At 37.4% G+C, this 15635-nt stretch overlaps 1 protein-coding gene across 1 annotated transcript in view; it reads right to left on the bottom strand.

The window, feature by feature from the left end:
• Positions 1-15635, bottom strand: part of dync2h1 (dynein cytoplasmic 2 heavy chain 1) — a 166120-nt gene that overhangs the window by 81706 nt on the left and 68779 nt on the right. Inside the window, exons 43-53 of the mRNA XM_088345324.1 lie at positions 15400-15607; positions 15192-15321; positions 13264-13419; positions 11665-11924; positions 9720-9966; positions 6530-6681; positions 6269-6413; positions 3756-3858; positions 3522-3686; positions 1812-1936; positions 13-261 (exon numbers count right to left, since the gene is read on the bottom strand). Coding sequence (XP_088201450.1) covers positions 13-261; positions 1812-1936; positions 3522-3686; positions 3756-3858; positions 6269-6413; positions 6530-6681; positions 9720-9966; positions 11665-11924; positions 13264-13419; positions 15192-15321; positions 15400-15607 — 1940 coding nt within the window. The remainder of the gene's footprint in view (positions 1-12; positions 262-1811; positions 1937-3521; positions 3687-3755; positions 3859-6268; positions 6414-6529; positions 6682-9719; positions 9967-11664; positions 11925-13263; positions 13420-15191; positions 15322-15399; positions 15608-15635) is intronic.

Here is a 15635-nt window from a genome sequence, read left to right on the forward strand (position 1 = left end):
AACCGCACATACCGTCCTGAGATCATTTTTAAAATGTTTCAGGGAATAACCACGGGAAATCTTTGGCGTGAAGAGAGAGTACCCATGCATGTGTGACACCAGAAATGTGGCTGTGTGCCGCCCGACCCCACTGCGTCCCGCCAGGAGCAGAGAGCCGCCGGGCCGGCTAAGCACACGATCCAGCCTGGACACAAAGTCACACACTTCCCAGAAGAGGAGAAGGTCCAGTTCCCTGTTATCACGACTGTACAGCGCAAGTCCCTAGAGAAGAAACCAACATGAGGGAAATGTGTAAATAAACATTCCTCGACACAAAAAGAAAACTACAAAATAAATGTATCTGTCAACACCCGACATGTTCTACAAACTTGAGTACCGTATTTTCAGCAGTATAAGGCGCCCCCCCAACCAAAAGGTTTTTGTAAAATATTTTCCATGTATAAGTCACACAGATTTATCACTACAGCAAGAGCTAAGGTTGCAGTAAAAAAAAAAAAAATACTGTAGTAGGGATGCATATGAAACATGAAATGGCATTTGCTTTTATTCAATCAACAGATGATTTATAGTCACTATACCAGGTTGTTAATATTGGGCCAGGCGGTGAGAATATTGTCAGAAATTAAACAGGTCCGTGGTACAGGAATGGTTGAGGACCACTGAAAGACAGTATTGTATCACAGACACGGAAAGTCTTTAGAAAGCGCACAACATTCTGAACTGAATGAATAGAAAGCCATTGTGGGAAAAATTTTGGTAGTTTTAAACTGAATGAAGAGAAAAGAGTTGTGAGAGGTAGTTCTGTTGTGATGAAATAATTGCAGAAAATAAGCATTGTGGGAAGTAAATTGGTCATCCTGAAAGATATAAATGATAAATTAACACACGGTCACACGTATTTAAAACATTTGTCACTTACTATGCTTAGTTTGAGCTGAGAAATTATATCTGGTGCTATGACTTACAACTGTGAGCTAATGAGATAAGACCTAATGTCTATTAGATGTGTCTTCTGTATCCCTAGTGGTTTAGGGCAGGGTTAGGGAACCAATGGCTCCTGAGCCATATGTATCTCTCTCTACAGCAGTACATATGGCTTGGAGATAAAATCAGACTTGTGCAATTCTTATTGTATTGCTTCGTTCTGAGCCGATTGTCATACATGCGAAGCCAAGACAAAATTGATGATAAACAAGAGGCTTAGTCCAGTATGTGTAAAACACAATTTTAAATACAGTTTACAGTCAAGGTATCTCACCAGCAGGCCTATGTTGTGGCTGTAAAGCACTAAATAATCCTTTGTATGCAAACTCATTTAAAAATGTAAGATAACTGTTGAGAACACTTAATTATAAAAACTCATAGAACAAACTTTAACTCAAAACTTTTTACTAAGAAAGCACCTAGAGTAATTTGGTTGGGTGAGTGGTGTGAATGGGCGAAGCTATACAAAGGACAGGACGTGCACAATCGTTCTCCTTTGCCCGGTGCCGTCTGCACTGAAGATAAATGGATTTGGTTCTCTTACCATGCGACTATGGTTCGATTGCAAATGCGGTCAGCAGGAAAATGTATTTACTGAGCAATAACTGCACAAATATGGTAACACCTTTCCAATTCCGTCTGCATATAAGGCGCACTGGATTATAAGGCACACATTAAAATTTCTGGCCAATTTGCGTTTTTTGGGGTACGCCTAAGAGTCCAGAAAACACGGTATATCAGGGAAAGAACTCAGACATAAGTTGAATAGTGAACAACTGCTGTAAAGGTTTATTTGATTTTAAAGAAAATGATGCATTGTTGTGTACCTTCTGAATGACTTGCTTGAGGTCAGAAGAATGCAAACGTCCCAGTTGTTTACCATGAGGAGGCAGAGACTGGCCTGGAGTCATTACAACCCCCTCAGACACACCCCACGTTACATAGAAACCATCTGGAAGGAAACAACTGTCATTAATCAAACAGGTGCTCATCTATTAGCAGAGTGAATCATTTTGTGAAAGAAAAAGAAAGCGTAAGAACGTACAAGTGTGAATGGGAACATGTTCTTCCTTTTCATTCGTTAAAAGGACAGTGTGTATTATTGGACCAATAGATGTCGCTGTGTTGTGTCGTGCAACTAAAGAACAAGTGCTACAAAGCACAAGGAAGAATACACACTACGAAGACTCAAAGTGACCAAACCAAAAGGAAAAGAAAAAAAGAACACAAAGGGAAGGAAAAAAGGGAAAAGCAGGAAAAGGGAAAAACAAAGGAAATATAATAAGGAAGGAAAATGAAAGAACATTTTTTAAAAATTGAAAAGAAAAAAGAACAAAACGAGAAGGGAAAAAAGGAAAAAGAAGGAAAAAAATAATGACGAAAACAATGAAGAAATGAAAGAAGAAAATGACAAAGGAAAACGAAAACACTGAACTGAGAAAAAGAGGAAAAAAAGGAAGGGAAAACAGGCAAAAAGGGTGAAAGGAAAGAAAAAAAACACAGTACAGAAATGAAAGTAAAATCAAAGTAAAAATGAAATAAAGAGGGAAAAAACAAGAAAAAAAAGAAAGAAAAGAACATTAAAAAAGGTCAGGCATTATGTACACCTTAACCCTCCAATCAACCATTAATACCAGCGGCCCGGGCTGGATTTTTTAGGCCCGATCTTACCACAAATTCCAGTATTTAAGACAGTTGTATTGAATTAAAGTCCGTTTAGTTTGCATGGACAGGCATAGTTAGTTGCCTGTTGCTACTGTCACACAAGAAGTGAGGACCCCTGCCCGTGGAAGACACAACGAGGGATGAATGATACCAGATTTCTCCGCATATAGCCAATTAGCATAGAGAATGGTTACCTTCATCTAATTATGTCATGTAAAAATGATAATGCTAGACACGTCTTCAATTGATGAGTAAACAAACTAGTGGTCATAAAAAATGTTGGCGATGGAACAAAGGGCTTTCTTTGCAGAAAAATAAAAAGCAGCACAGAGAAACCCACAAAAACCAAGACAATTTCTGCGAGGTTGATTTGGTGAGTTTGTATTTTTGATCACTGTATTTTCCAGACTAATAATAAAGACCCTGGTGAGCCTTAAGTTATTATCACATGATTTTATAATTTAGTTTTTATTTTTCATCATTTTACACTGGTATGTGTTTTTTCCTTCTTAATAATGCATTTTTTGGCTGGTGCGTTATAGCAACCAGTGAAGTGGCGCACCCGAATATTGCACATGATTAAAAAGCTGATATACACTTATGATTATGATTGTTTTTTCATTGTAGTTTTTAATATATACTTTTGACTGAATGGAGAAGCCAATCAATCAAGGTTGTTCTTCTGTATAATGACAATAAAGGCCATTCAGTTTGGTTCAGTTGTTATTGGGCCAGGCTGTGAAAATATTGTCAACTACACCAGTTTGTGGTACAGAAAAGTTAGGGACCCCTGCCTTAAAGGGATTTTGCATATCCAAGAAAAATATTTTTGGTAAGTAATAAGGAATCCGCATGACAAAAATAAGCCTTACCAGTACTGTTGTCAAGAGCATCAGTGCTCCAGTCCTCACGAATGATAGATGAGAGGATGTTATCAAAGTTACGGACATCTTTGGAAGAAACCAGGCGGTCTCGGAACAGTCTTCTTGCCTCGTGTGCCACCACCACCAGCACACTGTCAGTCACATCTGATTGAGCTTAAAAAAAACCCGGAAGATAAATCATCACTTTTCGATTTGGAGTTGTTTCAATATGTATGAGGTTACCTGCAGTGAGGTCGTAACGTAACAAACTGAGGACCCATTCTGTCAGGATGCATGGTGTAAAAAGGTAATGACTATGATCATCCACTGTAAACTTGGCTTTCACCTGTTCAGAATCATACAGTTAATGTTAATGCAAATGATAATAATGCCATTAATTTATTCGCTGCTAAGGCATCTCTAGTCCTGGAGTACAACCAAGAGCTTTATTATAAGAACGGAGTCATCCTGGTTGTTGTTTTTTTTTTAATTTCACTCAGTTCACTCAGTGGACAAGCTAATTATTTATATTTAATAGTGTTATAATTAAAACAATTATATCTCCTTATACAATATTCGTTTTTAGGTTGAGAAACCAAAATCAAACATAGTTCTGTTTACAAACAGACACATACAGTACATAAAATATCCTTTCCTCAACAAAAAGACGGATATTTTTAATTAATTACTTTAAAATTCAACATAATATTGTTTTTTTAATAGGCAATTTACCATTCCTTTAATAACTATGATAATTCGATAAAATGTTACAAATTATTTGTCGTTTTTAATTGCTTCATTCAACTTGAAGTGTTGCAACTCTGAGGTGATTTAAAATGCCTTTGTATACAACGGACATGAACAAATTCTATCACATCAAAATAAATCATAACATAACGAAGCCAAAACAAACCAATGCCCGAATGGACTATATGCACTCTGACGTATTTTCGCTAAAACTCGGTTACCGCCTTGTTTTATATAATGGAATTGGACATGATTTAGTGAAGGTAACCTAGTGCGATGTAATGGAAAATATCATATTTATTGCAATTCTACAGCATTAAAAAGAAGGGATGTACATTTTACACAACATTGAAATGGCATTGAAAAAAAAAAACCTGGAGATGGAGCCACTGACGTGGGCCCCTAAGAACAGAGTCATCCTTGTTGTTGTTTTTTTCTCTGGGTTCACTCAGTGGACAAGTTCATTATTTATATTTAATGGTATTATCCTTAAAACAACTCTAATGTCCTTAGTAAATATTTTTTTTTCAGGTTGAGAGGCCAACATCAAATATAAGCCTGTTAACATTTGGATAACGAGCAAATATTAACAAAATGCATTCAATTCACATGACTTGACAAATTTTAGGGAAATGCAAACATCTTTGAGGCTTAGATGGAAGCACAATGCTCTTTTCCATGTCGATTGAATAATTTAAGAAAATACATAACAATAACAAAAAAACAAAAGCCCCCTTTGTAAATTTGACCTTCCTAGGTAAACCCTACACACCAAGGCTGCAAAGAAAATGTCATTAACATATTATATGGCTGAATAAGATCACGTGGCTTTGCTACACCATTATAAGCGACACTGTATTTGGCACACTCAAAAGTGATCCAATGTGTGAATGTCATTGTAGTAAGTTGTGTTATTTGTTATATCAATCCATACTATGTCGAGTAAAAACGAAAGTGGTCGCACAAAGATGTAGACTCTACATTGTAGAGTATGGATTGTCTTGTGTTACAGAACGGGATGGGAAACAGAGAGTGCATGATTGTCAACGCGAAGTTGAGCATTTCTCGCCTGGCGCCAGCTAAACTGAAGGGACACTTCGAAAAGCTGCCTTGGGATGGTGGATATAGGAACTCGATGGTTGCTAGAATTCAAGGTAAAGAGAGCAATACATGATGATGAAGCCACTCTGCCTGCTCTTGGATATGTACTGATCTTTATAGCATCATATGGATTTGCGTACATGATCGCAAAGCAGGGCAAAGCACCCAACGTTGGTGAAATACTTGTGAAGCCAGATGCTTTCAAAATGGCAAAAATGATACTCAGTGTCATGTTCTAGGGGCTTGTTTGTGCGCTGTGCTGCTCTTTATTTGGTTGCTGCTGTGACAAAACACATCAGCTCATCAACCCTCTATAAAAGCGTGGCCTTAGCTGGTTAATTCCGTTCTGACAATATTTTGTATCCCTGCCTTGGACCACAGCTCTGACCAAGATTTGTTTCCTGTTTCTACTTGTCTCCCCTGATCTGGTTACAGTCATTCTGGTTTCCTGGCCAGCCCACTCTCTGCCTCACACTGCCTTCACTCAACTATTAATAAACTCTGTAAAATGCTTTCATCTCACGTCTCTGCATTCGGGTCCATCCGTTTAGAAAACATAGCACAGAAAACAGCGGCCAAACTAAATTATTACAGACTCCTCTTTCAAATGACACCGTCAGCTACATGATAGACATGATTAAAATAAATACATCGTGGTTCAGTCACAAATCTGATTGAAAACCTATATACATGTCTTTTTTTACTCTAAATGAATGTGCGTATGATAATGGTAGGGCCTGATATCTCCTAAAGGTTTTCGATCGGCTGTTTTACTGCAATGTCAAAGACAATTTTCTTCTATTTTCAATGTTGAAAACATCTAATTAGGTTTGTACTCATTAGTGTTTTAATAATTCAGGAAAAAACCTTGCATATACAGATGTTGACATCAATGTCCAATTTATCACCTGTTCATAGAGCCGCACCAGCGTGCCAGCCAGCTGGTGTATTTTCCCAGTGCTGGCCCAAGACACTTGGCAACCAAGGCTATGCTGGAGAATTGGCTGCAGGTATGCAGAGTAGATAGTCTGCAGCTGTTCCCTGTCTGGATAGCTAAAGGACCAAAGCAGATTCAGAGAAAATATAGGCAGAAAAAGAGAACATTTATTATGATGAGGTTGATGTTGGGAAGATAGCCATAAAAGATTCACAATTGCCACTGCACTTACTCTATAGTACAGATGCGAACTATCGATGTAAAACGAGATGTAAGCAAATGACTCCCAACAGCACCGCCTGTTGACATGGAGGCCACAACCTGAATATTTTCCAGGCTCACCCAGTCTAGATTCTCATCATAGAAGCCTTTATATGTAAGCACCTAGAGAATAAAAGTGTAATAAAAAGAAGTAAGAAACAAATCTGTTGGGTTATAACAACATACAAGCATGACAACACTATAAATATCAGGATATTCCGAAATTGTGGAGAGGTTGTTGATTTTAAAAAAGGTCACAGTTCTATATGTAAAAAGGGTAGTAGTAAGGCTTAAAATAAAACACAATTTATACTCTCTCTCCCTCTCTCTCTCTCTCTCTCTCTCTCTCTCTGTCTTTCTCTCTCTCTTTCTCTCACTCTATCAGATATATACAGTGCATCCGGAAATGAAAGCGCTTCACTTTTTCCACATTTTTTTTACTTTTTTTGAATTTATTAAAAATAGAAAACTAAGAAATCACATTTACATAAGTATTCACAGCCTTTGCTTAATACTTTGTTGATCCACCTTTGGCAGCAAATACAGCCTCAAGTCTTTTTGAATATGATCCCACAAGTTTAGCACACCTATCTTTAGGCAGTTTTGCCCATTCTTCTTTGCAATAAGTCTCAAGCTCAAAAAAGCTCAAAAAGATGCACCTGGGAGACGTTTGTGCACAGCCATTTCTCAGATCTCTCCAGAGATGTTCGATCGGATTCAAGTCTGGACTCTGGCTGGGCCACTCCAGAACATTCACGGAGTGGTTCTGAAGCCAATCTTTTGAGATCTTGGCTGTGTGCTTTGGGTCGTTGTCCTGCTGAAAAGTGAACCTTCGCCCCAGCCTGAGGTCAAGAGCGCTCTGGAGCAGGTTTTCATCCAGGATATCTCTATATATTGCTGCATTCATTTTTCCTTCTATCCTGACTAGTCTGCCAGTTCTTGCTGCTGAAAAACATCCCCAGAGCATGATGCTGCCACCACCATGTTTCACTGTAGGGATGGAATTGGCCTGGTGATGAGCAGTGCCTGGTTTCCTCCAAACATGGCGCCTGGCATTCACACCAAAGAGTTCAATCTTTGTCTCATCAGACCAGATAATTTTGTTTCTCATGGTCTGAGAGTCATTCAGGTGCTTTATGGCAAATTCCAGACGGGCTTCCATGTTCCTTTTACTAAGGAGTGGCTTTCGTCAGGCCACTCTACCATACAGGCCTGATTGGTGGATTGCTGCAGAGATCGTTGTCCTTCTGGAAGGCTCTCCTCTCTCCACAGAGGAACGCTGGAGCTCTGACAGAGTGACCATCAGGTTCTTGGTCACCTCCCTGACTAAAGCCCTTCTTCCCCGATCGCTCAGTTTAGAAGGCCTGCCAGCTCTAGGAAGAGTCCTGGTGGTTCCAAATGTCTTCCATTTACGAATAATGGCCACTGTGCTCATTGGGACCTTCAAAGCAGCAGAATTTTTTCTGTATCCTTCCCCAGATTTGTGCCTCAAGACAATCCTGTCTCGCAGGTCTACAGACAGTTCTTTTGACTTCATGCTTGGTGTTTGTGCTCTGACATGCACACTCAACTGTGGGACCTTATATAGAACAGGTGTGTTCCTTTCCAAATCATGTACAATCAACTGAATTTACTGCAGGTGGACTCCAATTAAGCTGTAGAAAGATCTCAAGGATGATCAGTGGAAAAAAGATGCACCTGAGCTCAATTTTGAGCTTCATGGCAAAGGCTGTGAATACTTATGTAAATGTGATTTCTTAGTTTTCTATTTTTAATAAATTCAAAAAAAGTAAAAAAAAAAAAAAAACTTTTTCACATTGTCATAATGGAGTATTTTGTGGAGAATTATGAGATAAGAGATTAAATTAATACAATTTGGAATGAGGCTGTAACATACCAAAATGTGGAAAAAGGGAAGCGCTGTGAATACTTTCCGGATGCACTGTATGTACATATATGTCTGTAGACACTTGGATGTTCTATAGGAATGAATTACCGAAACTGCTGCAACCATTGGCAATGCAATGCTGGGACACGTTTGGCAAAAATGTAATTATCAGCTTGACGAGTGTCGTGTGACAAATGGTGCTCACTTTGAACGTCTTTGAACTTTTCATGTCTGCATCGACATTAAAAGCTTTCTTAATTTACCGGATGTTCTTTTATGTCCTTAATAATGTCAGAAATAATTAAAATGTCAAAATCCTGTATATTTTGACAAGTTAGGGCCTGAATTTGGTGTGAAACATCTTGTGAAGTTTTAGATGTCCAGACAGAAGAGCAGTTTCAGCGACAGACTGCTGTCACTGTCTTGTACTACGGACAGACTGAAGAGATCTTTTCTTCCTCATGCCATGAGGCTCTTTAACTCCACCCGGCAGAGTAAAGGCCCACATTAAACCACACCACCTACATTGGATATTACCGAATCTTACTGCAATATGTATTCTGTGTAGCACTATTTAGTTACTCTATATAACACGCTACAGTGGGCATTTGCACGTCACACTGGGTATTTGTATATTGTATTCTTTTGGCTTTATTATTGTACTGTTCTCAGCTCAGGGATGCTGCTGGAAATGTGAATTTCCCTTAGGGGATGAATAAAGTATCTATCTATCTATCTATCTATCATATTTAAAAGTGCCCCAAGATCAAATTGCCCCCGTAATTTAAACAATTAGCGTTATGCTTTTCAATTGATTTTTTTCTTTTTAGGTGCACATTTGTATTCAAAATGGTCACATAGAGGGTGTAAAACATCAAATAAAACATTTATGTGGTTATTGTTTATTTTGTTCGAACTCAGTTTCAGATGTTATTTGGGCCGAGCCAAGTATTCCTGTAAAAAGTATGGAGGCTGCAAATGCATTGAGGCATCGACTGCTGGGGAGGTTCTTGGGGGGTGCCCTGCACCATGAGTCACTGTCAACACCCGCCACACCAACACCCTCACACCATCCGCCTATGCAGCTGAGGAGATCCGCGAGAAGGGCCATGTGCGTGTCCAGAGTCGCTACCAACGCCCTCGCACCATCCGCCTTGGCGCACGGCCATATTATGATTGTAAAAAAAGAGTTTCCACTTTCCGGATTTTGACTATCGCTGGTCATTTTTTGAACGCAACTCCGGCGAAAAACGAGGGATTATTGTAAGTGTACCTGTTGCAGGAAGGCAATGAGGTTGCTTGTTCCCCATTTGTCAGGTTTAGGTAAGTTGATGTCTTTTAAGTAGAGAATCAAGCTTTCGCAGTCCTTTGGTCTGAAGACTCGACCGGTGTTGGAGCTTAACAACAGGCAGGTCTGATTGAGCTTTTGGAGAACGTGGCGAGAGGTGGTCTGGGCGCTACAGTGGACAACCGCCACTTGGGTGGACCGGAGCCGAGAGAAAGCATAACGCAGGAGCATTCTAGATGGGAAGAAAGATGAAACAGGACTTGTTTTACTTCAGGTAGTTAAGATGATCATAAAAGAGAAGAAAATCTGACATCTCCATGATAAAGTCTGAGTAGGAGGAAGCAAACAAAGGGGAATTAAAAAAGAATTGGAGGCAAAACAAATAATGTCTGATATTTTTTACCTATTACCTTAACATTGACCAAGACATTGACACCTTCAGCAAAGTGAGGAAAAACACGTGAGCAGTAAAGGACAAGCAAGTGAGACACCACTGAAAAACTAAGCAAAGTTTTATGCATTAATTCTGTCATAAGGCTAAATTACATTTACTTTTGAAAAAAATTACCTCAAGGCTACTTTCAAATTTTGAAGCCTTGAACCAAATATAATAACGATAGGTGACTGTACCGGCACCTCAGTTATGTTTGATTCAAGTCAAAACAAAAGTATTTGCGTAGGCCTTTATCACAGTCTGTGGCCAATACAGGTTGAAAGCGTTCTGACCTTTGGAGAGCACCAATGCAATCCTATCAAAATTAATAAATTGTTAATTACTGCATTATCGCTATATAGTTTATATTTTGTGTGAGTACATACACATAACATAAAGGTTAAATAAACATGAGTACTTTAGATTAAAGGTCAATACTCTTTTTATTGTTTTATATTTGTATATTTTGCCAACTGGAGTGCAACTCTAATTTAGTTTTAGCGACTCAATAATAATTAATGCAATTCTGATTCTGAAGTTACAAAACAAGCTACAGAAGTTATTATCAGTCACATTTTTTAGAATCACCCAAATAAACAAAATACTTTAAAACTGCTTAAATAATGATTAAAATATTTGACATATATTGCATTGAAAAGCAATTAAATGCAAAGCAAATGTGTGTTGCTTTCAAAAGGGTTAAAATGTTTTGCTATTTTTAAAAATACTGTCTGACAAGAACTAGGAACCTTGTGTATATTTCTGTACACTGATTCAAAGTGTATTACAAAAAATGCTACAAATGTATGTATTATGATCAGCTTCGTAAAAGGACCCTGTGTTTTCCCAATTGGGTAGTTCAGCAATTTCTCACAATTCAGTGTTTCCAATACCATGGGAAGATCCTGACAGGCCACTCGGGTTGAATTGGTCCCGCTAGTCTCATAAACTTGTATTATTGAAAAGCATAATAATATTTTTGAATATATATATATATATATATATATATATATATATATATATATTATATATATATATATATTATATAAATACTGTATATGCATGCATGCAAATGAATGTTTTTAAACCATGACATCCTAGTGTATTACCTACAGTAACCTTTTTTTTATTTTACATTTTCTGCCTTGCTTCGGGTAAATAGGTGCCTTGTTGAGTTTCTAGGATTTATTATCGCTTAATAAGTGATAATCAATAATAAGAGAAGAAATTGACACGGATAGAAGTGCGACATTTTAGTAAAACATCCTACCTTACTTAAACATATAAACATGCTTCTGTTTAAATTAGAAATTTTTATTTTCCCTCTTTATAAATAATGTATTGCTTTCATTTTATCTTATTATATTGAAAAAATAGATTATTAATAAATAAATGGAAACAATAATAACAATTAAACAGATTTAAAAGCAGATTTGCTGACGCAACTTAGTTGACTGAGCAGGTGTATCTTATATTTGTGTGTACTGTTTGTGTTACCCTTTTCCGCAGCCTTCTGGTCCCACCACCATGAAAGGTTGTCTGTGTTGAGCAGCAAACCAGGGAAAGAAACAGTCAAGTGCCCGCTGCATATCTGGAGTTTCAATAACAGGCAGTGAATTTAAATGAGAGAGCTGCTCCAGTCTGAGATTATCAGACCGCTGCAATGTATAAGCAGCTAAATGGCCGCTGTCAGGGTCATAGTAGGTATCGAGTGGTATTTTGCTGTTTGGAGGAGTTTCCCTGGCCCAGGTCAGCAACTAAAAAAAGTAAATGGAGATGTTTTTACTTCCTCAAATCTATACTTAAAAGTAACAAATTATGTGTATACCGTAAATTCTAGACTACAGAGCAAACCTGAATAAAAGCCAAATGATTCAAAGAATGAAACTCAATATTTTCTTTCTACAAGCCGCCCCGGCGTTTGAAAATCAAAATAAACTAATTCAAGTCCATTTCTGAAGTAACCCCTGTTACAAAGAGAGTTAGAAATAAATACATAAAAATAGAAATTTACATTGACATTAAAATACGATATTGAAATGTACTTTAACTAGCAATGAAACAATGATTTATTATACCCTGTTACATTAAACTTTGTAAAAATAGACATCAAAGATACCATTGGCATCATTTTGCATGTCAGGATAGACGACAGACAGGACCGTCAGATTATCAATAGCAATCGTTAGGAAGACATTGGCCACAAAACTAAATATCGCCTATTCCTTCTTTTGATTATTAACAACAGACAAAAGTAATCGAACTAGACGAGTTTTGGCCAGGTCTTTTCCCTCAATAGAAAATGACGCAATTGTTCTGTTTTGCACCGAGGTGTTTACAATCACTTGTTTTCCAACTTGGGACCATTCAAGAGGACAAAGATAGAGCATATTTACTACTGCGGCGAAAGACAATGTGAAAAAGGGCTGCGACGTGTAAAATGTGAGGCCTATATTTCTACACAACAGCGCCAGGGCAACCACGCTGTGGAGAATTGTGCCAGATTGCAACCCGGATGTGTCTTTAGTGTTGCTGTTATTGTTGGTTGCCGCAGTAAATAACAAAATTCCATTGTTATCGTTCCTCAAAGATTAAAGGAAACTTCTGCAAACTGACATTACGCGGATAATACAAAAGGAGAAGTTCTTGATGGGTAACTTCCACTACTGATCGATTAAGATGTCTAAAATAAGGACTTGATTTGTGGTTGAAAAACTCTTGATATCGTGAGTACTTTGTAAATATTCAATAAAGCACTGTCAAACATCCCGTTTTGGTCCTGATATGTATTATATGACTAATGCGGACAAAAACATGGACTAGTTTCTCTCAAAGGACGTTACCACAGTGCTTTGTATTTAGAACGCATGCACTGTAGAACTGAGCAGCTCGCCATTTTCCTTGGTGCCTCCCAAAAAAAAAATAATAATAATAAACTGCACCGTATTTAAATCCTCAGTGTTTAAATTGTAGCAAAAAAGTAGCTCTTGTAGTCGAGAATTTATGATACTTAACAGAGATATATTTTGAATTCTAAAGTTATAGTAATGCCCAATTCCAAGAATAATAATAATAATAAATAAAACATGTATTTACCTCTTTGGCAAACCCATGCCTTGTTTTGAGGTTTAGGTTTCCTCCCAAGCCTTTGAGAAGTCCAACGATGAACTCACCACGTTCTGCCACACTACCGAGATGTGACAGGCCGTTGAGTACTGTGCCCACCATACTGGTCTCCACCACAAAATCATTCTCAAGAAGTGGACAAAATGTAGAGAACAGTTAACAACAGGGGTCTCCAACCTTTTTCAAACTGAGAGCTACTTTTTGTTATTAATTAGTCCAGAGGGCACCCAGTTTGATAGGCATTTCTAAAATAACAACCTATCATTTTATTATTATGTCGTTGTTACCAGAGTAATTATTGCAAGTTGGGTAAAATAAAAGCAGTTTACTAGAAAATAACAATGACCTAGCACTGGTAAGCTATTTGAAGAACAGGTCCGCAGGTTCCTCAGCTGTCTTTAAGTGTTTGAAACCCGTGGTTTACACACTATTTGTCCAGGTCGGAATGAAAAGTGATTTATGCATTGTAATTTGTTCTATGTGTTTTTAGGAATTAACAGCTAATGTAATCTTAATAATAAAAACAATAAACGCAACAACAACACAAATTTAATAACAACAACAACAATAATTATAATAATAAAGTGTATTTTATTATGGTCCAATTTAAAGTAAAAAAATTTTGGCAGTTCCTTAGTATTTATTTTAAATTTTCTTCAATCACTTCATACAAAATCTAAGAAAATATTTCTGATTAAAGTACGATGCATTCCCCCCTAAAATTCCGTAATAATTTATATTCACCAACACTACCGCTTGCTTTTCTACGAATAAATACCAGACATTTTTTTTTGGTTGTTTTTTTTTGTTTTTCAAATCTACTACTTTTTCAAATTTAAACAAAAACAATCTTGACTCCAGACTAGTATTTTAGTCCATGGCTGCTTTATTTTGAAACGCTCCAATGATTGCAATTTGCACTTCTGGTTTTAAACAAACACATGTCATTTTTTGTTGTGTTTTTAATAATCTGGAGACGGATTATGTTTCCCTGTAAAATAAAATGCGCAATCTCATGTATCGTTTTTTTTAAATGTCAAGAGGTCGGCATGTACAACAATTATAGGTACATTTTTCCCCAGATCAGAATTATGCATAAAGCAGCAAAATACACAAGTTTTACCAATCCATATCTATCCATTATCAATGCTTGTATTGTCCAAGTCTATGCTTCTTGCAAGAAGAAGCAAGGACTTGGCAACCACAACTTGTATACACACGAGCGCAGTAATGGGAAACAATTGGAAACAAGCATGGTACTTCAGTGAAAATAAGCACAATTCTTTATTCACTGTTGTAAGTGACATGAGTGAAATCGTCTTTTATTTTATGTCAAAAGTAAAATGCGAGAGAGAAGGCAATTTGACATCGCTGAGTCAAATAGCCTATCCACTATTTGTTAGCCGCTAGGTATGTGAACGATTCATTCTGATCCCAAACAAACTAGTTGCCTGCATGTTAATATATTTATTGTATTATTCTATAAGGCTCAATGACTGTTCCTGAAACCAAATCATGACTTGTTCAAATGTAATTTGGGAGAGGGGGGTGTCAGAGCAGGCAAAGACGCTGTAGTTAAACTTTGCTCCTTTTAATGTGAAGTGAATTTTTGTTCCGTCTCATGGGAGCTCAAGAAGTGCAAAATATTTTGTTTAATGGAAGGGAAATTTAGGAATAGTTGAAGCTTTTCAAACAAAACGAAAATTGTCAGACAGTACGGTCATTGTTGTCATAATAATTATATTTTTGCCATAGAAAAATACATGCAAATTACATCACAAACAAAAAATAATATTAAAATCTTTGTATATACAAAGACCTCAAAGTCACGAGATTATGCACATCTCCATATTTAAACGTAAAGTGAATGTTTACTGTAAATTTGTGGCAAATGTTACCTGTTTGAGGACCCAGTCCAGAGCTCGTTGGAAAAAATCTCCTAACCAGTTTTCTAAATTAGAGCGACACTGCTCGGGTTGATTCCGCAACCACGATTTCACTAATGCGCCCACATCATTGTCTTCATCACTGAAAAGTATGAAACATAATGTTGGAACAGGGCATATACTAAAAAAATGCCAATAAAAACATATACATAACACTAACCTGAGAAAGATCATGCCCATGCGGGATATCGTAGCTGGCGAGGCACAACTCAGGTCGTGAGTCTCGAATAGGAAGTTGACGTTAGGTCCGAACTGGATACGTTCACCACTCGGCATTGTTAAGAGACGATTATCATCCAGCACGGAATTCAGACTCTCAATCCATTCTGGATCAATGTCACCATCACACACAATCCAGGAGCTTACATCTTTGGAGGACATATATAATAAATGTGA

Source organism: Urocampus carinirostris, chromosome 10 (assembly GCF_059441175.1).
Source record: "Urocampus carinirostris isolate Australia breed hairy pipefish chromosome 10, RoL_Ucar_1.0, whole genome shotgun sequence".
In the NCBI taxonomy this organism is placed as follows: domain Eukaryota; kingdom Metazoa; phylum Chordata; class Actinopteri; order Syngnathiformes; family Syngnathidae; genus Urocampus; species Urocampus carinirostris.